The 25,267-nt window shown below is 42.1% G+C and overlaps 1 protein-coding gene across 7 annotated transcripts in view; it reads right to left on the bottom strand.

Annotated features, from left to right (window-relative positions):
* The window catches only part of ENTPD1 (ectonucleoside triphosphate diphosphohydrolase 1), a 114,660-nt gene that overhangs the window by 53,864 nt on the left and 35,529 nt on the right, over window positions 1-25,267 (bottom strand). The window contains exon 2 of one of the 7 annotated variants that reach the window (XM_029244890.1): window positions 7,005-7,351. The exons of 5 other annotated variants lie outside the window; for them this stretch is intronic. In XM_029244890.1, coding sequence (XP_029100723.1) covers window positions 7,005-7,062 — 58 coding nt within the window. In that variant the 5' untranslated portion in view covers window positions 7,063-7,351. Of the gene's footprint in view, window positions 1-6,646; window positions 6,667-7,004; window positions 7,352-25,267 lie in introns of those variants that run through there. One more of the 7 variants, XM_029244889.1, reaches the window with a different exon arrangement.

Raw genomic sequence — 25,267 nt, 5'->3', positions numbered from 1 at the left:
ATTAAGATCATAACTTTTTCACACTTCTGGCATCTGTGATTCTTTACCACAAAACTCCAATTATGTAGCAGCCAAATCATGTTTTTAAAATTCAGCAAGTTTCTATTTTCCTGTCAACATAGAGCTTCAGTTAAGGACTGACCAGACCTACTAGACAAAATATTTTCACAAGCTACGTCTCCAAGGTGAAACAAAATACAGCATATTAAAAGAAAACCTCAATTCATATCTTATTCCTTTCTATGTAGGTATGTATTAGTAACTATAGTCATTTGAATAGGAACTTTCTAGTTTTGTAACGATGAGTGTATTGGCCACTACCTTGTCATTCTGATTCCACTTGGTTTTGCTCTTCTCTATTAGTAGTTTTTCTCTCCTGCCACATGACCTATTTTACTAAGCAAATGTCAACTGCACTCTCCACCCTGGCTCAGTGGTTACAGGCGAAGTTTCTTCAGCTTGCAGTTTTCCTGTTCAGGCCTGTGTGAAAGGGCAGGCTCTGTACAACTTTTAGAGAACCTTCTAAAGACATAGTTTCTATAGTCCTATAGTCCAGTTCTCAACCATAAACCTGCTCAGAATCACCAGGAAAGTTTATTAAAACAAAAACTGCTGGACCCCATCCTCAGAGTTTCTGATTCAGTATGTCTGGGGTGAGGACAGAGAATGTGCACTTCTAACAAGTTTCTAGGTAATGCTGCGGATGCTGGTCCAGGGACCACACTTTGAAAACCACTGCTACCTCCCACTTAATGGCTGATATTTTAAAAAATAGAGAAGTTGTGAGAGCTTTTAGGGGTACAGTGGGTGAAGACTGTATCTAATTTATTCTTTATATTTAAGGCACAACCATGGAACTTTTTCCCATGATTTCAGAGGGGTTTTCTCTGTGCTATTTTTGTAAACAACCCAACACATCCCACCCATACGTCTCTTTTTATAAGAGACTGTGAAGGTATGGGGGCAGCACACCTCCAGTCTGTTCCCAACAGGCAATTCCCTCAGCTACTTCCAGGCTCCTTTTTTTTTTTTTTTTTTTTTTGCGGTACGCGGGCCTCTCACTGTTGTGGCCTCTCCCGTTGCGGAGCACAGGCTCCAGACGCGCAGGCTCAGCGGCCATGGCTCACGGGCCCAGCCGCTCCGCGGCATGTGGGATCTTCCCGGACCGGGGCACGAACCCGCGTCCCCTGCATCGGCAGGAGGACTCTCAACCACTGCGCCACCAGGGAAGCCCCAGGCTCCTTTTTAAAGGCAGCTCTGGTTCACCATCCCTGAAGCCCGCCAGCTTTCTAAAGCTGACTTCCGGATTGTTTAATACAGTGGTGGAGGGGGGTTGAAATAGCAGCAAGGGAATTCCTAAGCAGCTCCTCAAAGAAGCAAGCTTCAAAATCACTCTAGGAGGTTTCATCAGAGGTTGGCGGGGAGAGGTGGAGTAAGGGATTCCAAGGTATACCAAAGAAAGCTACTGAGCCTGACGCCAGCACCCTGGCAAGATGGCAGGCAAGCAAGCAAGCAAGACACTGTCACTGGAAAAAACAGCTAGAGTGCACGTGAATTTTAGCCTTAGCAACTGCTAAGCATATCATGAAAGACGTTGTTATACATCTTTCTCATACTGAAGTACTTACCAGTAAAATTACATAATATGTGGGATTTGCTGTAAAAAATTCCAATACCAACAACAAAAAGGCTTGGTGGAAGGGAGAGTAACAGAGGAAACAAAAATCTCATAACATGTATTGATAAATGTTGAAGATGGGTAATGGGTATGTAGAGGTTTATTATACTATATACTACTCTCTTTATTTTTTTTTTTCTGGGTACAGTGTACTTTATTGATGGTACATGCTCTCTTTGTTTTTGTCTGAAATTTTCTATAACCAAAAAATTTTGTGAACCTCTTGCTGAAATAAAGTACACTATTTCTATATATTTGAGAGACCACCAAAATTTATTAACTCTAACAACTTCCTGCACGTCTTCCCCATAATTACCCCATATCAAATTGGGGTAATTTGATATAACTTGACTTAGTAAAACTATGTCAGTTTCAAGTGATTGGGGACTTTTTTTGTCCTAGGTGTTAATAAATCTTTCATGTTTATTTTAAGGATTTGCCAAGAATCAACCTCATGTGGAGTTTCCAGAATCCATCCTCTCCCATATTTTATGATTTAGATTACTAACCCTGAGAATTTAAAGAACATCATCTCTGTAATGTTCTTTAAACTTATTTAGAGAAGTCAGGGGCTCTCTTAATAACTTCCCATCTGTTTCAATGACTTCTTAATGATACATGTTTTAGTTTGAATTGATTGAACTGAATTTTTCTAGATTGAAGCAAAATGGAAGTTCAGAGGTTCCAATTCCTTTGTAAAATCCATTATCATTGTGCATCTCCCTTCCTGTTCATGTTCTTGCACTGAACCATAACCAAAATAACATTTTTTTGTTATCTTTAGCATTTTTTCCTGCATGCCTCATCTCCAAGTGATACTTAGCCCAAGTGACACTGCTTTTAAAAGAATTCTCCTAGCTTCTAAACATTTTCTCAATTACTTACCATTTTTTCTCTATTGTACAAATACCTGGGGAAATTTTTTTTATTTTATAAAAGTTATGGTCATCATAGAAATTTTTAGAAAATAGAGAAATATATAATATAAAAGAAAAAAACTCCCCCATAATTTCTGAGCTCCTTATCAAACTCCCTCTGGTCAAATGAGTGTTTTAAATGCCTTTCACTTTTCTTATTCATTAAGATTACTTGTGATTACAGAAGCCTATTTCTCATTTAGTTGGTTATTTCATTTTTAGACTCTTAACCTTTTTGAGCCATATTCTTTAGCAAATCTGGCCATGATATCTCACCTATCATCTTTCTGATTTTTTTTAAAAAATCTGCCTTCTTAAAAATTGAAGCCATGTGCCTGATTGCCTTATGTTTCTCTTCTTCAGGATTATCAATGCCTAAATGAACTAGTCACTTCTCCTACATTCCTAACCATATCTTTCTTTTGTATCAGAATTAAATCAAGGAAGAAGGGCACTAATATCTTCCTCTAACTTGCAAGGAGAATCAAGAATTTTTCACTCTTTGTATTTTTTGGAAAATTATATTTCCAATAAATGTCTACATAAAGTTATAGTGCTTCAGAATTTCATACAGGGTTGTGGTGGGGGATAGTGGAGGACAGGGTTGCCAACATCTATTGTGACCTTCTTCAGGCCAGGCACTATAGTAGGCACTTCACATAACTTTTTTTCACTTAATAATCTTAAAGGTCCTGAATGTTAAGTACTGTTTTAGCCCCTGTTTTACAGATAAGAAAAATGCAAATGAGATAGGTTAAGCAACTTCCCCAAAACAATGTGGTAGAATATCTTTGAAATACTGTACTAATAATTTGCATATCCAGTGTACCAAGTCCTCCCTTAGTTGAAATATTCCACTGATGGTCTATTTTGCTCCTGTCCTTGCTTTGTAATTTGTAAGAAAAACACTTCATCCAAAGCCTCCACTTGACTGGGGTGGCTTATCTTATTCTCATACAACAATGTCCTTTTCACTCTCCTTTGTATTCTCACCCAAAGCCCTTCATGGAGCTACCAATCTCATGCTTCTTTGTATTTTGATATAGACAAACGTTATCTTTAACATTCGCTCCCCGTCCTAAAACATCTGTGTCTTTAAATAAGAAATAGACTTCGTGGCCCTTAATTAATTAGGAGGTCCATCCTTCTAAGCTCTTTGTAAGATATAGAGCTTCATGTTTATGTAGAGTAGAAGCAGCATGTCTATTTCAATAGGTTACACTTTGATTCGAAAAAGAAAAAGAAAAAAAAGAAGATGGTCAAAATAAAACTTGGAATACTAGACTGATCAAATTTCCCTAAAAGGTGTATCATGAATCATAGATTTAGTCTCCTTTTTTCTCTCTCAGCTCTTTTCCTGGAAATTAATATAGCTTAGTACGCTTGACACTGGAAGATGCAAAGTCCGTAGCCCAGCACATTTCTACAGTTCATTCTAACGTCGGTCGCTCACCTAAATCAAAAAACAAAAGCAAAACAAAAGCTAGAGGTTACCGGATCTGGGATCTTGAGTAAACTCACATTCTCACCCTTTGTTTTCTCAGCTGTAAAATGAGGATTAATGGTAATACCTACTTGACAAGGTTGTTAAGATGATTAAATTTAATTGAATAATGTATAAGAAACTGCCAAATGAACTGTAAATTAAACGACTGGGATGACATAACTGCATCTGTAATCTACATATAAAATCAAATATGCAATACCCGAGTAACCAGAGGCTTTTTACATCTGTAAATGGGGTTGAAAATTTTAATTTCCCAAAATTCCAAGGTTCCTCTTTTTCTTATGATAGAAAAGTCTAGGGTGGATGAAAAGATTCCTGTCACTTTAGCATCTGCTGATACTTTTCCTCCCAGGATTTGGTGCTTTTAGGAGCCAGTTTTGCTGCTGACAATGGGTATGGGGAGCCAGAATCTAGGGCTGACCCTGGCTTGGTGGGTGTCAGTCCTGAGTTGCCCTCTCCCTTGGGTAGCAACATTAGCCTCATGTTCTAGAATCAGGATTCACTTTCTCAGGCAAAGAAGCGGGATGCAGTAGGGAGGTTAGGGAACCCACACATTCTTCCTCTCCTGCTGATCCTGCCCCTTTCCCCAGGTTTGGCTTTCAGGTTCTTTTCAGGGCAATATGGAGGGCCTTGTGCTCTAAGAACCCTCTACCTTCCACTGCTTCTCACTCAACTAATTTCCAATTTGGAGGAGTTAAAGAAGAAATAGTCTGGTGACCTTAAAAGTAGAAGGGAGTTGTGTGGTCCTTCACACCTTAGAGTGAATTGTTGAGATGGACTGTGTTCCCCAAACCTGGCTGTGGCATAGCTGAACAGAAAGAATAGGAGTTTGGAAGTAGTATAGACAGGAGAGGGGCAAACCACCCCTTGGGATGGTTTAGGAGCAAAGGGCTTTAGGCAGCTCCCAGGCACTGGGCAGCAGGGTGGGAGGACATAAGGGAACAGGAGTAGAAGAGTGGCTCAGAAATGAGGCCCTCAGTTAACACATCTATTACTTCACCAGCACCCAGTTTTGCCCAGTACCTACCCTGTCTCCTTCCCACCTCCTCAGGTGGAAAGAGCAGGACTCTAGACCAGAAAAGCTCCCGTCATCCTCACAGTCATGTTCATCATCACTTGTTATGTGCTTGCTGGGTACCAGGCACTGTGCTAAGCACTTCACATGCATTATTCACGAAATCTTCCAACACTGTAGATATCATTAGCCCACTTTGCGCTTGAGGAAACTGGGGGGCAGAGAGTCTAGTAGTGTGCTCACGGTCACACAGACACTGAGTGCAGAGCTGGAATTTGAACACAAGCCTGTCTGACTCTGGGAAGTCTATGCTCTTAATCACCAGGAGGAACTGATAATCATTTAACTCTTTTCTCTTCTATCCCTGCCACTCCCACCTACCACCTACCCACTTCCTTCAGCCAAGTGGAGCCAGTTTACATAGCCATCCTCTGAGAAAAGTTGCAACAGATGGTTTCTGTCTCATAAGTTGCTAGGTTGGGTTTTGTGACTAACCTTCCAGTCCTGTGACCTTATGATCTTGGCCACAAAAGATTGTTCCAGTAACTGCTGCTTGAGCCAAAGTGTGGGCTGGGCTTGCATGATCTCATTTAATATTTATAACAAAGCTATGAACTAAGTACTAATATTAATCCCATTGTACCGGTGGAAAAACTGATACTCAGAGAAGTTAAGTTACCAACCTGAGGTCATATAGCTAGTAAGAGGCAGAACTAGGATTGGAAGTCAGTTCATCTGAATGTTTGAATACCCTACTCTACCTTCTTTTAGGGGAAAGATCAATGGAGTTGGCCTGGAACAAGAGACCCTCCTGAAATCAATTAGTGACAACAAAGGAGAGCTGTCCAGCTACTGCAGCAGATGCTGCAGAACAGAGAACAGAATCAGAGAAGAGTGGAGTTTTTGCCATGCAAGAATGATCAGAGGGGGAGACTTCCACAGTAGCTGTCCATTCACGTGAGCTGGCACTACAACCGCAACAAAGGGGCCCCCATTCCAGGTGATATGCAGCAATAGACCCTGTTACTTGTGTTTCCTGACTTCTCCGTATGGGCCTGTCAACTCCTATAACCTCAGGTAAAAGAACCCAGTTCGGGGCTTCTCTGGTGGCGCAGTGGTTAAGAATCTGCCTGCCAAGGCAGGAGACACGGGTTCAAGCCCTGGTCCGGGAAGATCCCACATGCCGCGGAGCAACTAAGCCCATGCGCCACAACTACTGAGCCTGCGCTCTAGAGCCCGTGAGCCACAACTACTGAAGCCCGCGCACCCTAGAGCCCGTGCTCCACAACAAGAGAAGCCACCACAGTGAGAAGCCTGCAAACCGCAACGAAGAGTAGCCCCCACTCGCCGCAACTAGAGAAAGAGCCTGCACAGCAACAAAGACCCAACGCAGCCATAAATAAATAATAAATCTATTAAAAAATGGTAAACTAATTAAAAAAAAAAAAAGAACCCAGTCCGTGTCATCTGTGCCTGACACATACACACTCCCTTAGGCTTAAACTCCCTGCAACACACCCCATCCTAACCTGGCCTGATGGAATGGAGTGGGGAGAGCCTTGGAGCCTTGCAGATCCTGATGCTTGAATTATAACCACACCCCAGCCTCCAGCTTTACTTCCTCTCCCAACAAGTAACTCTCTCCCCTCTCTCCTCATTGTCTGCCAGCTCCAGGAGAAGAACATTGAGGCCTAGGGCTGCTTTCCAACAGGCCCTCAGTATTCTGGGTGTATATCAACTGTTTCCTGGGGGAACAGCAAGTCAGATGCAGTGTGCAACTCAGAAGGCCATACAAGTATTGGTCTCCAGAATTTCCACTTCCTGGGTCTACCAGGGTCTTGGGGTGGCTGGGGAGTAAAGCCAGAATCTTTTTCCAGGCCTTCACACCTGCAGTTAGCCCATGAGACTCTCTACATAAGACATCAGAGCGCACAGCAGTCCCCATGTCTCTGAGGTTGGCCAGAGTGAAGAGCTGCTGGTGAGAGTCAGTGCGGGAAATGCTGGCAACAAACCACGTAATACGTTTTTAGTGCTCCCATGAAGTCTGGATACTCTAAGGAACTTGTATTCATGAGCAGCTGGTGCTGTATCTTCAGATGTCACGCATGATGGGCTGTTCCAAGAAAGATCCAGGAATACAAAAAGCAGGATTTCTTGGCTTCAGTGTCTCTTTCCTTTGATACTCTGTCTTATGGACAATTTGGCAAATAGTCAAATTGCTATCCTGATCTTTCCTACAAAAAACAAAAAAACAAAACTGAAGAAGAAAATCACCTGGTTATTAAAGCATCCCACCATATTCTGCCCTCAGGAAGGCAGTATACAGTAATCAGAAACAGACAAAAAGAAAAAAAATTTGACTAGGAACCTGTATTTTTTACATAGATCTTCTACTTCCTTCCACCCTCTTCCAGGGCCTCCTGCTGTTCTATTTCTTGATCCCCAAATTGTCCCATCTCCAAATCTGTTCCTCCTTTCCATAATCAGCAATATCTAGAAACTGAGTTCCCAAGGCAACCACAAATATTTGCTATCCTTTCTGTTATGTGACTTGCCCTAAAAATAAACTCAGATATTTTTCCTACCATCAAAATGCTAGGAAGAATGTAAATGGATATTGGGTTTTTTATGGGGACCTATGAAATAGAGAAGGCACAGTGCTACTTAAGCAAAATTTCTAGGAATACTGTGAAAGTCCTAAAATAGAAGATATTTATAAAAATTGGGCATGTTAGAAGATTATACCATGTATAAAATGGAACAAGCAAAGGAAGGCTTGGGGAAAAAGGATCAGAATAAGCAGATACACATAAGTTACACACACCCAAGTAAGTAGAATTTGTTTTCCTTTTTAGAAAGGGAGTAGCAAAGAGAAGAGTGCACATTTGCTCTGAGGTCTAGTCAAGGTTTAGCCTCTTTTCTTTGAAATGCCCCCTTGATGTGCCAGCCAAGGACCCCCCAAGACCTCCATTTGAAACTGACAGTACTTGAAGCCAATTCACAAACAAGATTTGCTTTCTGTTCTCATGTGACTCCAGGGTGGCTGACCTTTCAGGAATCGTGGATAAAGTCTCCATTTAAGGCTCCAACGTGGTAATGACCCCACTACACAAATCACTGTGAATTAGGGAGCTTCCAAATTAAACGAGGTTCAGCAAATGGCAGTGTCACAATAGCAATAGTGACAGTCATAAAACCTTACATTTTGATGGTCTCAGCTACAGTTTGCAAACACATTTACGTCCACTCTCTTTTCTGATCCTCAGAAAAACTCTCTAGGACACAGAGGATACATATACACACATACATAAATCCCGTTTTCAGGTATGTAAAAGCTGAGGCTAAACAGCAAGGGAAATTGTCCAATCTGTATGTGGCTGGGAGTACAAGGCTTCCACATCCAGCCCCGTGTCCTTTTATCTTAGATGTTCTCTATGTCTCCACCTCGCCATTCCCACTATCATCCAAGAATCCTAAAACCAATAGGATTTGTGATACAGAGGACCAGAATTTTAAAAAGCATCCTTAGAGCTATTGTAAATAGAGCTGCAATGAAAAATGTCATGAAGAACCTAGGGGTAAGACAGGAATAAAGACACAGACCTACTAGAGAATGGACTTGAGGATATGGGGAGGGGGAAGGGTAAGCTGTGACAAAGTGAGAGAGAGGCATGGACATATATACACTACCAAACGTAAGGTAGATAGCTAGTGGGAAGCAGCCGCAAAGCAAAGGGAGATCAGCTCGGTGCTTTGTGACCGCCTGGAGGGGTGGGACAGGGAGGGTGGGAGGGAGGGAGATGCAAGAGGGAAGAGATATGAGAACATATGTATATGTATAACTGATTCACTTTGTTATAGCGCAGAAACTAACATACCATTGTAAAGCAATTATACTCCAATAAAGATAAAAAAAATTAAAAATTTTAAAAAAGCATCCTTAGAGCTTTCAGGGAATCAATTCAGAAATAGATAAAACAATAGAAAGACTGTGGAGAAACAAACAAACAGGAAGTGTTTAGATGAACTAATGCAGGATGAAGTCAGTAAGGCAACAGGGAAATTCTCTCTCTCTTCCTCCCTGCTCATGACTGTCTGTTCTAAGACCCAGGACTTCCCCAAATGGCCCTATAATAACCCTTTCCTCCAATATTGGATAGTCCCTTAAAGTCCTCTGGCTAAACTTCCTGATTGACCAGGAGCAAGTTTCCAATTTTTTCTTGGAACTACCATATTAGTACCAGTCACATTCATGTCCCTACCCGCTTCAGCACATGTTCTTTATATAACGTGGCCTCTGGATCCTTCCCCTTTCTGGACACATCCACCCACCCAGTTTATCAACATCTCACTTTCAATGTGATGCACAAAGGAAATGTACCACCCATAAAGTGATTTTCAGTTCTTCACTCAATAAATCAACCATAAAGTTGGGGACAAAAAGGGCTGTTGTAGGAGTAGATGAGGTAGTGAAAGTCAAGCACTTAATAGGGGCTGGCACAACCTAAGTCCTTTATAGGTCGCCGCAGATCAGTGCCTTCATGGCACTATCTCTGCAGTATTAGCTACACACGTCAGAGCAGTGTGTTTTGAGAAAGACATTAAGAAGCCAGAGGGAAGAAGGTCCAAAGAAGAGAAAGAAGCTCCTACTCACTGAACTTCCAGCAGCAATTTGTCCCTCTCTGTTTGCCCCTGCCCAGCTTTGCCCTCCTCTGGTAAAGATATGATTGGTTTTCATCCTGAGGAGCAACCCCACCTAAGTCCTGGAACATATTAGGAACTTTTTCACCTTAGCGGGAGAGCGTCTGAAAAACCATGATTGCTCCCATGCCTGGGGTCAAGTGCCCTGGAAGGACTCTAACCTCCCCTTTGGGAGAATCTGGAAAAACTTCTTTAGCTAAATCCATCCCAAAGTGTATACCAGTCTGTCTGGCTACATTTCATTTCCACTCCAGGACTAGAGTCTGGCCATATATGTTAACCAAATTGGTAGGGGGCTGACTCCCTCTACTGGTTTCAGTCCACTCCTTTCAAGTAGGATCTAAATTCAGTTTCTGATGTCCCCCTGGTGCTCACGCAGACAGATCTCCCTACCTGACGATTTGGCTACAGACCAAGAATGTACTCCCCTGATGCCGCTGGAGCTGGACTCCACACCTCAGATCAAAACCCTTAAATTTGGCCATGGCCTGGATCAAACATGAGTTTATTCCTCTCCCTTGGACATGATGATCTGAACTAACCAGGGCAACTTCCTTTCACTCTCTCCCATCTGCAGAGCTGCAGGCATATCTCATGTCTACGGATATCCCATTTAGAACACTGACAGGAGGGAAAAAATGTACAAAGAGCAGACATATGAGCTCATAGAGCAAAGCAGTCTACTTAGGATTTAGTATAGGGGCAAATAAGTCTAAAAATAACAACAGACCTAAAAACTTTAATAGTCATTACTGTCTTATAATTTCATCCATTCATTCATCCATTAATTATGCGTGCATTCATATACTCATGCGCACATGGATATGAATCATATTTGATTGCCTGGAATGTGCTTGGTACTGGATATATAAATATGAATAAGACTTAATCACTGCTCGTAAAGAACCATAAAAATTAATACTCAGAATGTCAATGTCATCACCTTGACCTATCAAATACATTTTTTTTTTAATGTTTGGTGTGCTCTCTTAGAGAAAAGGGAAAGATGCATTATACCTTAGTAAATTAGATAATTCCATTCAACAATATCAGCTATAATTAGCACGAAGTGTAATGGGTGAGCTTCATTTCTTTAGGTAACAACACTACCAGCCTTGAGTCTGGCATTTCTAGGTCTGCATCTCACCTTTGGCCCTCCTAGTTATACGAGGCATTGCCCTCACTTCCTCACTTCTAATATGGGAATAACAGTAGTTCTCATCTCTTAAGATTACTACAAAGGTCTGGTGAGGTAATGTGTACAAAACATTCAACATGGTGCCTGGAACAACCCTATTTATGTTGTGCTTTCCTTTTCAAATATGCATATTATACTTTTTATTTATGCACTTTACATTAACAAGATCTTTCCATTTTTCAATATCACCTTAGCACCTCCGTTTGGGGTTAATACTATCCAAGGTCAAGTGCAACTGGCCTGGAAAAGGAAATCCTAAGAAGTTAAAACAGTAACTAACATAGAGTCCCCCACCCCCAACCCTTCACTAGACACTTCCGTCCCCGACACCCTCCCTGTCCCTTACGCGAACCAAGCCTCTTCCCAATGCAGGACCTTGGCATATGCTGTTTCCTTTTCCTGCTGTATGTTCCCCTTGCCACATCCTCCCCCAGTTTCTGCCTTCTCATTTCTTAGATCTTAACTTCACCTCACTTAATCGTACCTAACTTTTGTTGGGTGCCTGCTGTCCTCCTGACACTGTAATGAGTGCTTTCATGGGCTTTCTTATTCAGTCCTGGCAACAAACCCTGAGCCTCTACCCTCACAGAGGCTTTCCAGCAATAATCAGGTGACCTGTGGAGACAGGACTTAGATGCAGACTCTGTGTCCCACCTCCCTGCCCCTACCCACCTGTACCCCCTCACCTCCCTGCACCCTCTACCTCTTCACCCCTCAGCTCCATGACCCCACCTCCCTACACCCCCAGCTGCCTGCATCTCTCACCTCCCTGAATCCCCACCTCCCCTCACCCCTCACCTCTCTGCATCCCCATCTCCCTGATCTCCCACCTCCCCACACCCAACAAAAAAAAAACCCATAACACTAATCAAAAGCAGCCCAGAAATTAAACTTTGTGAGAAACTTATCAAAACTATCACCTACTAGGAAAAGATGCACATGAAACTTCCCAGGCTAAAACTAAACCAATGGCAAGACACAAACAAACGTATGGACACCAAGCGGGGAAAGTGGCGGGGGAGGGTGGTGGTGGGATGAACTGGGAGATTGGGATTGACATATACACGCTAATATGTATAAAACAGATAACTAATAAGAACCTGCTGTATAAAAATTTTTTTAATTGCTATAAATAAATAAATATAAATAAAATGAGATTATCCCACTCAAGGCTCAGTGTTTCAAAGCACATCTGGAGTCTGCATTAAGTTACAGATACTACACTTAAAGTGAGACCTCGACAGCTAGGAGCTGATCCAAAACCTTACAAAATGTTAGCCAACTGGAGCTTGACAAAAGAGTGAAATACAGTAGGAGAGACTAGGCCTCTTCAGGCTGGGGAATGGCAGACACAGAGGAGGCATGACAGTAACCTTTCAAATATCTAAGGGACTATCCTATGGAGGGGCATTTAGATTTGGTCCATATCTCTATGGCCCAGAGGACAGAACTAGTGCTAATGTCAGAGGAAAAATGCAGGGAAGGAGAAATGTTTCAATTAAACATTAGAACGATCAGATCTTTCTAACAGAGCTGTCTAATATAGTAAGACAACTGACTCTGGGTATTGCGGGGAGGTAAAATATAGGAGGGTAAGAAGAAACTTTAAGGATTCAATAGAGAATCCAACTTGATTGAGAAGCTGGACTGTGGATGTGGCTGGTCCATGATGACTTTTTCAGACATCCATGGTAAGAAAAATAAAACAATAATATACTCTCTAAGACCCATTAACTATAAAATGAGGATAATAATAATATCAACCGGATAGAATTGTGTGAAGATAATAATAATATGTAAAAGAAAGTCTTCAACATGAAAGACAGAAATGAAAACAAACAACAAAAAGAGGAAACAGAAGAAAGCTTCAATTTCTAGCCTCAGAGAAATAAGAAAATATTACATCTATGAGACCAAAAGTGTGTACAGTTTTGTTTAAAGAGATCAGAAAATAAAAACAAGCTTTTACAAATTTAAACTATAATAACTGAAATAAGAAATTTTAACAAATGGTTCAAAGATAAAGTTGAGGAAATATCCTAGAAGGTAGAGCCAACTGTCAAAGAGTAAAGAGAGAAAACAAATGAAATGAAAATTATTATTACCACAAGAGAGACATCTGACTAATAGGCCTTCTAGAAAGAGAGAACAGAGAAAATCGTGGGCAGGAAATTATCAAAGAAACCATATGAGAAAATTTCCCAGAACTGAAAGATCTGAGTTGCCAGACGGGAGGGGCTGAATGCCTAACACACACAATGGATGAAAAACACACACCAAAGTACATCAGCATAAATTTTAGTACGTAAGGGATAAAAAAAAAATCCTAAATGCTTCCTGGAAACAGGGGGTGGGGTGGGAGGAACAAGTGATATAAAAATAATTGGGAATAAGAATAGCATTGAACTTCAAACTTCTGATACACAAAGGCCTCAACATTTTTCCTCCAATGCACCTTTTCTCAGGAAGTTACTGAAGGGTATGCTCCACCCAAATGAGGTAGTGAACATAGAAAGAGGAAGAGATATAATACAAACTGAGAATCAACACAGGAGAGAGGTCAAGGGAAGCCCAGCAAGACAACTCTGCAGCTGGCCAGGAGAGCAGCCAGCTTAGACTAGAACAGGACAACAGATTCAGAAAGGAGGTTTTAAAAAAGGACAGACAGGGGGACTTCCCTGGTGGTGCAGTGGTTAAGAATCTGCCTGCCAATGCAGGAGACACGGGCTCAAGCCCTGCTCCGGTAAGATACCACATGCCATGGAGCAACTAAGCCCATGGGCCACAACTACTGAGCCTGCACTCTAGAGCCCACGTGCCGCAACTACTGAGCCCAGGCACCGCAACTACTGAGCCCGCTTGCTGCAACTGCTGAAGCCCACTTGCCTAGAGCCCATGCTCCACAATGAGAGAAGCCACCGCAATAAGAAGCCTGTGCACCACAACGAAGAGTAGCCCCTGCTCGCCGCAACTAGAGAAAGCCCGCACACAGCAACGAAGACCCAACACAGCCAAAAATAATAAATGGATTTGCCTTAAAAAATAAATAAATAAATAAAATTTTAAAAAAGGACAGACAGGAAAAGAAGGGGGACAAAAAAGAAAAGATTACTATGTAGGAAATTATATCAAAGGGTTTGCAAAAAAAATTACTATTAGAGACATAGATGAAGAAATGAGACCTTATTAACACCAGCAAAAATGAAAAGTTGTACAGGAAAGGAAATCTAAGGCACAAACAATACTTACCTAGACATGCTAAGGTAAATATTGGATACTGATTTAACCAAAAATTGTGATATCACTATATAGAGGCGGTATGGAGAGGACAACCCTGAGGGAATGTAAGAAAGCAAAGTACTCAGCTACCACAATAGAAAGCAACAGATAACATCTAAATTAGCAGAGGAAGCACAAATGGCAAAAGAAATCCTAAAAAGGTGTAAAGGGCTACTCTAGAGAATAGGGTTTAAGGGTGAGGGGAGGGTAGAAAGTGATGGGATGGGTGACTGCAGTTCTTTGCTATGATTATTAAACTTGACTTTTAATTATATGCATGTATTACTTTGGTAAAAATTGATATTGACTTTTTAAAAAGAAAAATCCTGCCAGTCCATTAAATTTTAAAATTCCTGGGCTTCCCTGGTGGCGCAGTGGTTGAGAATCTGCCTGCCAATGCAGGGGACATGGGTTCCAGCCCTGGTCTGGGAAGATCCCACATGCCACGGAGCATCTGGGCCCGTGAGCCACAACTACTGAGCCTGCGTGTCTGGAGCCTGTGCTCCGCAACAAGAGAGGCCGCGATAGTGAGAGGCCCGCGCACCACGATGAAGAGTGGCCCCTGCTCACCGCAACTAGAGAAAGCCCTCGCACAGAAACGAAGACCCAACACAGCCAAAATTAAATAAATTTATTTTAAAAAAAAATTCCTGTAGCCGCTGAACTAGGCGGTTATCAAGGCCTGTTCTGCTTTGAGACTTATTTGATTTCCTCATGTCCTCTAGTGGAGCTGTTGTTCTTTGCAGGGAAACTTCATTTATAAGGCAGGCAAAGGAGCATCGTTGCCAACCTTACTATACCCATATGTTAAGAGTTTAACAGTTTTCAGTTTTGTAAACACATGTTCTTTTTTAATCCAGTATAATTTCCTCATTTCACTTTCATTCTTATTTTCACCTGCTTCTGCTATTTGAAATTCATGTATATTTCTTACCTGCTTAATTTTTTACTAGTCAATTAGTTACTTTTCATTTAACGTTAAAAGTTTTCCATGACAGATTTTTTTATGATTGCAAAATATTATATGCTTACTGCTAAAAATTTGGAAAATACAGAAAAGTATAAAAGAGGAAAATAAAATTCACTCTTTTGATCACCCATAAATAGTCCTTTTAATATTTCACTATATATCTTGCCAGTCTTCCTCCTGTGTATATTTCATGTCTACATTTATTAAATATTTTAACAAAATGGGTCTTGATTGTTTAACTTTATAACTTGTTTTTCTCCCAACAGTGCTTTTTATCTCTTGTCCTTGGAAATTCTTTCACAACATCATTTAATTATTTGGTTGTTTCACCTAGACATATACATTACTTTAGGTTATTTATAGTTGTTCACCATTACAAACAATGCTCTAATAAATATCCTTGAAGGCACATCTATGCACACATCCAGGCTGCTTTACTTAGGGTGAGTTTTCATAGTAGATGTTCTGGGTCAGAGTGTACACATTTTTAAGGCTTTGAATAATTATAGCCACATTTCCCTCTAAAAAAGTTTACCCATTGCCAACAATCTCACCAACAATTTGGGCCACCTCTTCAACAATTGACATTTTTTTTAAAAAAACAAAAAACTTTGCCTTTTGATATGTGAGAAACACAGCCCTGGTTGGGTGTTCAGGGGTCAGTGGCAGACCTTCTGGAATCTATCTTGGGGATATTCTGAGATGTGTAACTGGTATGCTTTCTATAGCATATTTTTGACATCTAGGATCATTTTATATATTAGGATGAATCATAAGAAATTGCCAATACTTGACAAGTTTTGACTGTACAAAACTGTCAGTTTCAAAAGCTTCAACCTAATAAATATATTTGTAAATTGGGGAAGGTCTTATAGGCTAAGAATTGGCCAAATCGCCATTGCCTTTTAAAAGTTTCTCAGTTATGGAAGAGCCACCAGTACAACTTGCTCCAACGTGTAGGCCTTGCTGTGTTTCTGCCAACTGGTTGGATGGGTTGGGGTGAGTCAAAGTGAACCACAACTCGGGTAGGAGGGGGACTCAATCACTGGAGTCCACTGAAAGGTGGCCTTCCTATCGAGAAGCACTACTGTAAAGCAGGATTTTGGAAAGAAAGTATATAAACAGTAAGGGCAAAAAGAAGTCAGAGAAACCTCAGGAACACTTCATGTGTATGAGGAAATGTCTAGTGGGTATGGCTCTTGACTAATAAAGAAATATTTATCACCCTAAAGGGGAAAGGTATCTGAGAAGCACCATCGTCTCTCATGAAAAAAGGTGTCTCTAACTGTTCAGAGTTCACGCCCACAGATGAATTAGAGGACTAGTTTGGCATGAGTGGGAGCCACACAGTTTGCAGGAAAAATTTATATGTCATCAAGGTCTAAGGGTTCCTGCAGGACATCACTAACAAGAAGCTGAAATGTAACAGGAAGCATGGTGTCAAGGAAAAGGGTCTCTCAAAAGACAGGGAGCTGGACTCCAAAACACACTCAGCCACTGACCAGCTGAGTAACTTGGGCATATTCCTTCCTAACTCAGGACGTCAGTGTTTCTGTCACTCAGATACTGCTGTAATTTGGAGAACAATTTAGAAATTCTACTTTTAGAAATTTATCCTAAAGACATCTCCAAAGACATGCACTGAGACTGATCCACAACAGTTTTTATAATAGTAAAATATTTGGAAATTTCCTAAATATTCCATAAAAGGTAATCGTTAAATAAGTACATGGTATATGTTCAAATGATGGAATACTATATGCAGTCATTAAAAATCATACGGTAAAAGCCATTTGATTGTCATGACAAATTATGAAGTAAAATAGAAGATTACAATCAGTATGAAAAACATGGCTCCAAATTTTTAAAAAATTAATAATAAACAATAAAAAGTAGGAGAAAGAAGAGAACAAGAGAAGGACATGACAAAGAGGTATGAACAGTGAGCTTACAGAGAATTTTTATTTTCTTACTTGTTCTTTATGTATCCCAAATTTCCTGTAATAAACTTGTATTATTTGTGTAATTTTAAAAGACAGCAATGTAATTAATTCTGTTTTAATGAAGAGATTTGAGAATACTCAAGTCCCTTCCAGCACTAACATTCACTGAGTCTTTTTAAAATGCCAAATGCAGAAATATCTAGACCATGTTTGAATTGTGATTTCCTACTCCTACCCTGCCCTTATCCTCTCTTAAAGTGTAAAGTCCTCCAAATCACTGGATTTTGCAAACAGATATACCACATGAAACCATAAGGCAGTTCTGGAAAGTGTAACAGTGACTAGGAGCCTGGGGTTTGGGCTATCTTCACAGTCTGAATCCTGGAGTGAGCTCACTGAGAAAGACACATTTGTAAAAGAACATACTTCCTAGCCCTGTAGGGCCTCTGGCTTTTCTTTCAGAGAAAATGTCTGCAATCTGGATGGTCTATCAGCACCAGGGGTTTATATGCCTTCCTATAAAAGTTTCCATTCCTAAAAATCTTTACAGAGAACTGATGCTAGAGACTGTAAATAGGATACACAGGACAGAAACAGGCTATTTCTAGCTAAAGTGAACATTTGCTGTATTGTCTGCCAAGAATCCATTTCCCCTTCTTCTGGTACTAGGACTCTGAATTTCCTTTGAGGAACCATGCCTCCCTCACACTCAACCATGTTCTTCAGGTACCACTGATTTCTCCTTAGTTCAGGGAGGAAGGAGGGAGAGAGGAGAAGCAATAGGATGAACTCCAGTGAGAATTTTGCTCCCAGCACTCCACCAAACAGGCTCTTACCGAGATCACCATGGACCTCCACTGTGCTAAATGCAATGGTCAATTCTCAGTTTCACCTTATTTGACCCATGAGAAGCATTAGATCCAGCCAACCACTTCCTCCTCTTAACACTTTCTTTACTTGGATCTCAGGACAACATTCTCTCCTAGTTTATCCCCTCCTCCCACCCCAACACACACACACACACACACACTTTCTCAGTCTTGTTGGATGATTTCTCCTCTTGTCCCCAACCATTAAATTTGTAGCATCCCAAGGCTCAGTCCTTGGAATTTCTTTTCTATCTACATTCACTCCTTTGGTGCTCTCATCCAGTCTCGTTGCACTTAAGTCCAGTCTCACTGAGTTTAAACACCACCTAATGACCCAAATTTGTATCTCCAGCACAGTCTTCTCCCCTGAACTCCAGACTTGTATATTCATCTGCTTAATTCAAAATCTCCATGTCAAATAGGCATTTCTTTTCTTTTTTCTTTTTTTCTTTTTTTTTGGCCACGCTGCGCAGCATGCAGGATCTTAGTTCCCTGACCAGGGATCGAACCTGCGCCCCCTGCAGTGGAAGTGGGGAGTCTTAACCACTGGACCACCAGGGAAATCCCCAAACAGGCATTTCTTATCAAAGGCATCTCAAACTTAAAACATCCAAAACTGAGATCCTGAGCTTCCCACTCAAACATGTTCCTCCTACAGTCTTTCCACTTTAGCTCAAGGCCACTCCATCCTTCTCGTTTTTGGGAGGCCCAAAACCTTGGAAACAAATTTCCTTCTCTCTTTGTTTCCCATCCGGATCCAGTCAGGAAATACTATTGGCTCTGCCTTCAAAATCCAATCACTTCTTGGGAGAGTTCCCAAGAGGGTAGAGTAGGAAGCTTATATCTTCTCATAGGCACACCAAAATTACAACTATTTACAGAGCAACTATTGATGAGAAAGACCAGAACCTACCAGAAAAGATATAAAGAAAGAACTACAATGAGATGGGCAGGAGGGGCAGAGGCACAGCACAGTCAAGACCCATATCCCCAGGTGGGTGACCCCCCCAAAGGAAAGAATAATTACAATTGCAGACGTTCTCCCCAAAAAGCGAGGGTCTGAGCCCCACATGGGGCACCTCAGCCCTAGGGTCCTGCACAAGGAAGTCGAGCCCCCAGAACGTTTGGCTTTGAAGGCCAATGGGACATACTTTTGGGAGACCCAGAGAGCTATGGGAAATGGAGACTCCATTCTTAAAGGGCTCACACAAAATCTCACATGCTCCAGGAACCAGGGCAGAAGCAGTCATCTGAAAGAAACCTGGCTCAGACCCACCTGATGATCTTGGAGAGTCTCCCAGAGAGGCAGGAGGCAACTGGAGCTCACCCTGGGGGCACAGGCACTGGCAGCAGGCATTTTTTGGAGCTCGTTCTACTGTGTGGACACAGGTGCTAGCAAGCTCCATTTTGGAATCCTCCCTCTACCTTATTAGTCTTGGGACCTAGCCCCAGCCCCGCTCACCAGCCAGTAAGCACCAGTACTGGGATGCCTCGGGCCAAGCAACTAGCCACGCCAGGACACAGCCCCACCCACAGCAGGCAGGCTGCCTTAAGATTCCCTGAGCCCAGAGCCATCCCTGGACACATCCCTGTCCATCAGAGGGCCCAGAACCTAGCCTCACACACCAGTGTGCAGGCACCAGCCCCAGGACACCCCGGGCCCTGGCCCCACCCACCAGCGGGCAGACACCAGCCCCAGGACAACCGCAGCCCTGCATCCTGCCATGGAAGGACCCAGCCCACCACCAGCAGGTAGGCACCAACCCCAGGACCTACTGGGCCCCAGCTCTGCCCACCAGCAGATCAACACCAGCTCTGAGGCAAGTTGAGCCCCTCAGCCAGCCACACTGAGATGGGGCCTCACTTACCAGCAGGCCAACACAAACTCCAGTACATCCCAGATCCTGCAGCCAGCTGTGCCAGGAACTGGCCCCACCCACCAGCAGTCCAACACCTGCTCTTGGACCCCTGGGCTCTGGAGCCAGAGACTCTAGGACCTGGCTCTGCCCACCAGTGGGCCAGCACCAGCCCTGGGACTCCCTGAGATCCAGCCCCACCCACGAGCAGGCTGACACCAGCTTCAGGACCCCCAGGGCCCTGTAGCCAGAGACCTTGAGACATGGGTCCACCCACCAGTGGGCCAACATTATCCCTGGGATCCCCTGGGCTCTAGCCCCACCCACCATCAGATCAACACCAGCTCTGAGATACCTTGGATTACTCAGCCAGCTGCCCCAGGTTCAGCTCCACTCACCAGCAGGCCAGCACCAGCTTTAGGACACCCCAGAACCCACAGCTAGCCATGTCAAGAACAAGCTCCACCCACCACCAGGCCAACACTAGATTAGGGAACCCTGACGCCACAACCACCACCCCAGAACCTGGCTCTGCCCACCAGTGAGCCAGCACTAGCCTTGAGACCCCTGGGGTTCTTCAGGCAGCTGCCTCGTGACCCAACCCCACCAACCAGCAGCTAGCAGCCCCCACACAAGGCAGGACCTGGCAACCAACCAGACTGGGGGCCAGCCACACCTACCAGACCATCCACAGCAGTCAGCCTGCCGCAACAGAAGGACTCAGCCCACATGGGGGCACCCCTAGAGCATATAGCTTTGGTGACCAGAGGGGAGTGTGCTGCTGGGACTCATAGGACATCTGCTACAAAAGGTCACTTCTCTAAGGTTGGGAAATATAACCAACCTGCCAGAAACATAGAAATAAAAACAGCAACTTAGGCAAAATGAGGTGACAGAGGAACATGTTCCAAAGGAAGAAACAAGATAAAATCCCAGAAGAAAAACTAAGTGAAGTGGAGATAGGCAACCTATCCAATAAAGAATTCAAGGTAATGATTATAAAGATCAAAGAACTCAGGAGAAGAATGGATGAACAGAGTGAGAAGTTAGAAGTTTTTAACAGAGAGAAAATAAAAATAAGAACCAAACAGAGATGAAGAATACAATAACTGAAATGAAAAATACACTACAAGGAATCAACAACAGACTAAACGATATAGAGGAATGGATCAGCGAACCAGAAGACAGAGTAGAGGAAATCACTGATGCTGAACAGAAAAAGGAATACAAAGCAATGAGGAAAGTTTAAGAGACCTCTAAGGTTATATCAAGCATAATCAGCTGACTCTTCAGCAGAAGCTCTGCAGGCCAGAAGACAGTGGCACCATATGTTTAAAGTAATGAAAGGGAAAAACCTACAACCAAGAATACTCTACTCAGCAAGGCTTTTGCTCAGATTTAATGGAGAGATCAAAAGTTTCATAGACAAGCAAAAACTAAGAGTTCAGCGCCACCAAACCAGTTTTACAAGAAATGTTAAAGGGACTTCTCTAAGACAAAAGAAAAGGCCACAACTAAAGACATGAAAATTACAAAAGGAAAAAGCTCATCAGTAAAGGCAAATATACAGTAAAGGTAGTAAGTCAACGACATACAAAGCTAGTAGAAAAGTTAAAAGACAAAAGTGGTAAAATCATCTATATCTGCAATAAGCAGTTAAGGGATACACAAAAGAGAAATATGTAAAATATGTTGTCAAAAATAGTAATCATGCTCAACATTGTTAATCATCAGAGAAATGCAAATCAAAACCACAACAAGATACTACCTCACACCTGTTAGAATGGCTATCATCAAAAAGAACACAACTAACAAATGTTGGCGAGGATGTGGAGAAAAGGAACCCTTGTACAGTGTTGTTGGGAATATAAGTTGGTGCAGCCACTACAGAACAATATGAAGGTTCCTCAAAAAACTAAAAATAGAACTACCATATGATCCAGCAATTCCACTCCTGTGTATATATCCAAAGAAAACAAAAACACAAATTCAAGAAAAAGATACATGCACCCCCACTGGTCACAGCAGCATTATTTACAACAGCCAAGATATGGAAGCAAACTAAGTGTCCATCAACAGATGAATGGATAAAGAACATGTGGTATATATATACAATGGAATACTACTCAGCCATAAAAAAGAATGAAATTTTGCCATTTGTAACAACATAGATGGGTATTACGCTTAGTGAAATAAGTCAGACAGAGAAAGACAAATACCGTATGTTATCACTTATATGTGGAATCTAAAAAATAAAACAAATGAATGAATGTAACAAAACAGAAACAGACTCACAGACATAGAGAAAAAACTAGTGGTTACCAGTGGGGAAAGGGAAGGGGGAGGAGCAAGATAGGGGCAGGGCATTAAGAGATACAAACTACTACGTATAAAATAAATAAGCTACAAGGATATATTGTACAGCACAGGGAATATAGCCCATATTTTATAATAACTTTAAATAGAGTATAATCTATAAAAATTTTGAATCACTGTGCTATATACTCAAAAGTAATATAATATTGTAAATCAACTCTACCTCTATTTTTAAAAATCCAATCACTTCTCACAACTTCTACTGCTACTATCTAGGACTAGACACAATCATTTCTCACTGGTATTATTGAAGTAGTCTCCCAACTGATCTCTCTCTTCTACCCTTGCCCCCTTTCTGTCTATTCTCCACATAGTAGCCACGGGGAGCCTATCAAAATGTGAACGGGATCCAGTCACTACTCTGCTCAAAACCCACAGTGGTTTCCCATTTCACTATAAGGAAAGCCAAAGGTTAACAATGGCCTGCAAGACCCTAGACAGTCTGTTTAGTTCAAATCCACCTCTCAGCTCTCACCTCCTGCATTTTTTTTCCCTTTTTTTTTGGCCGCACAGTATGTGGGATCTTATTTCCTGACCAGGAATCGAACCCACACCCCCTGCATTTGAAGCATGGAGCCTTAACCACTGGACCGCTAGGGAAGTCCCTCAGCTCTCACCTCCTTGTCACCTCTCTTCAACTCAGCCACACTGGCTTCTTTGCTCTTCCTTAAACACTTAATTTCTCTGCAGGACTTTGTATTTGCTGGCCTCGCCACCTGGAACATTCTTCCCAGAGAGAGCCACATGCTGGCCTTCTTTACCTCTTTAAGGTCTTTCTTCCCAATCACCTTCTATTTTACCACCCTATGTAAAATTGTAACCTCCCAATACTTCTCAACCCCCTTTCCTGCTTTGATTTTTTCTTAGTATTTATCACTAACATACCATACATCTTACTTTTTTTTTTTTTTTGATGATTATCTGTCTGCCCTCACCCCACCCCTCCACCCAGAACATAAACCCTGTGAAGTTAAGGATTTTGTTTTGCTTTCCACTGTATCCTCAGTGCCTAGAACAGTGCTTGACATATACTCTTTGCTCAATAAATATTTGTTAATGAATGAGTCCATCTCCCTTCCATTGGCTCTTTTGGGTTTTTTTTGGCCGCACTGTGCAGCTTGCAGGATCTTAAGTTTCCTGACCAGGGATTGAACCTGGGTCTGGTGGTGAAAGCACAGAGTCCTAAACCACTGGACCGCCAGGGAATCCCCCCTGTTGGCTCTTATCCTTCAAACATCATCAAGTCCACTCTAGTCTGCAACATTCTTCCCTTGATCCAACTCATCCCTCACGTCAGCTCTCTCTTTCCCTCTACCACCTCACTTCTTGAGTTATCTAATAAGCTCATTGTTCCTACTTTCGTAACTTCTGCTGTTTAACCTCTTAATATTCTACTTAGTCTGTTTTCACCAAGGATATTTATAAGCTCCAAATTCTCAAACCCAATCACCACATCTCTCCCACTATAAAATGTACCATTAGAGTTTTAAGGGTTTTTGCTGGAGGGATTAAGGGTCTGTGGGTAGGAAATACTATAAAGTGCATCCCAATTCCCAAAAACATTACACTGTGGGGCAGGGGTAGAGGGCAGGGGTGGGAGGTGCTAGAAGAATAGAAAATACGATACCTCTTCTCATTCTCCTTCTTGTCTAATCTGCAGCTTTGGCACTTCTTCTAGAAACTTTGGTCTCAAAACACACTCTCCCTTGGCTACTGGCTTCAGACTCTCCTTGGCTTTCTCTTACCTTTTTAGGTTTTCTTTCTGAATCTCTCTTCTTAAGGCATTTCTTTTCCCATCCCTTTATTGTTGGTGTTTCCTTGGGTTCCATTCTTTATCTCTTCTGTTTTCATTCCCTATACTTTCTTTTCTTTTTTTGTTTTTAGTATAATTGTTGTTTTATTTTTTAACATCTTTATTGGAGTATAATTGCTTTACAATGTTGTGTTAGTTTCTGCTGTATAACAATCATCCCCTATACTTTCCAGAGTAACTTATACTTTAAATGCTCATATTTTCAACTATTGACTCCATGCTCCAACTCTGACTCCCCATTATCTCTTGATTTTGGCTAGACCTCTCCAGGCTCTACATCCACATTTCCAGCAACCAACAGAATATCTCTGCCTTGCTATCTTATAAGCATCTCTTATTTAGCATGTGCCAGGATAAACTTATTATCTCCCTCCTCCCCTGCCAAATCCACTCTCCCTCCCTCATTCCCAGTCTTATTCATAAATATTAATCCAATCATCTAAAGCTAAACTTGAGAATAAATCTTAACATCTCCTCCTCCTTCCTTCCCAACAAACCACCTAGCCCTCTACCTCAAACTCTACCTCATAAATATTGTTTAAATCCAGCTCCTCTCATCCATCCCTCTCCCTCACCCACCCACCATCAATGCCTTAGTGCAGGTCCCCATCATCTCTCACCTACTGGACTATTGCAAAAGCCCAATACTAGTTTCTTCCCATTGCTCACCAACTTCTTGGTTCATTCCTGCCCGAGTGATCTCACAGAGCCAAGTCTTAGGACCACTAAGTATGATGACAGCATAAGTGAAAATACTTTGCCACACTGTCCCACATTCTTGTGAAAATCTGTATCTGTATCCTAAAAGAAATGATATTTTTTCCTCAAATGAAACGTCAGTGCATTAGCATTAAGAAATGACCCTAACGGCCAGCATCACCTCTTCTGAGACAAGGCAGCATGAGGGAGGCAAGTAAGCAGAGGCCTCAGCTGGCCCACCTAACACTCATTAACTTGGGATCAACAAAAGCGCACTGTGGGAGAAGAGAAGCATGGTGTGACGGGAGGGGCACAGGGAACACTTTGGGAAGTCCCGGGTTTGTTGTTTTGTCTTGCTTTGTTTTGCTTGTTTGTGTGTTTATTTTTGCCTCTGTGAACTGATAAGCTCACTCTACCATGAGTATAAAGAGACTTAGAACTGATCT

This window comes from Monodon monoceros, unplaced genomic scaffold (genome assembly GCF_005190385.1).
Source record: "Monodon monoceros isolate NGI ecotype Baffin Bay Population unplaced genomic scaffold, NGI_Narwhal_1 Super_Scaffold_4, whole genome shotgun sequence".
In the NCBI taxonomy this organism is placed as follows: Eukaryota; Metazoa; Chordata; class Mammalia; order Artiodactyla; family Monodontidae; genus Monodon; species Monodon monoceros.
This window is presented reverse-complemented; position numbering and strand designations above follow the sequence as displayed.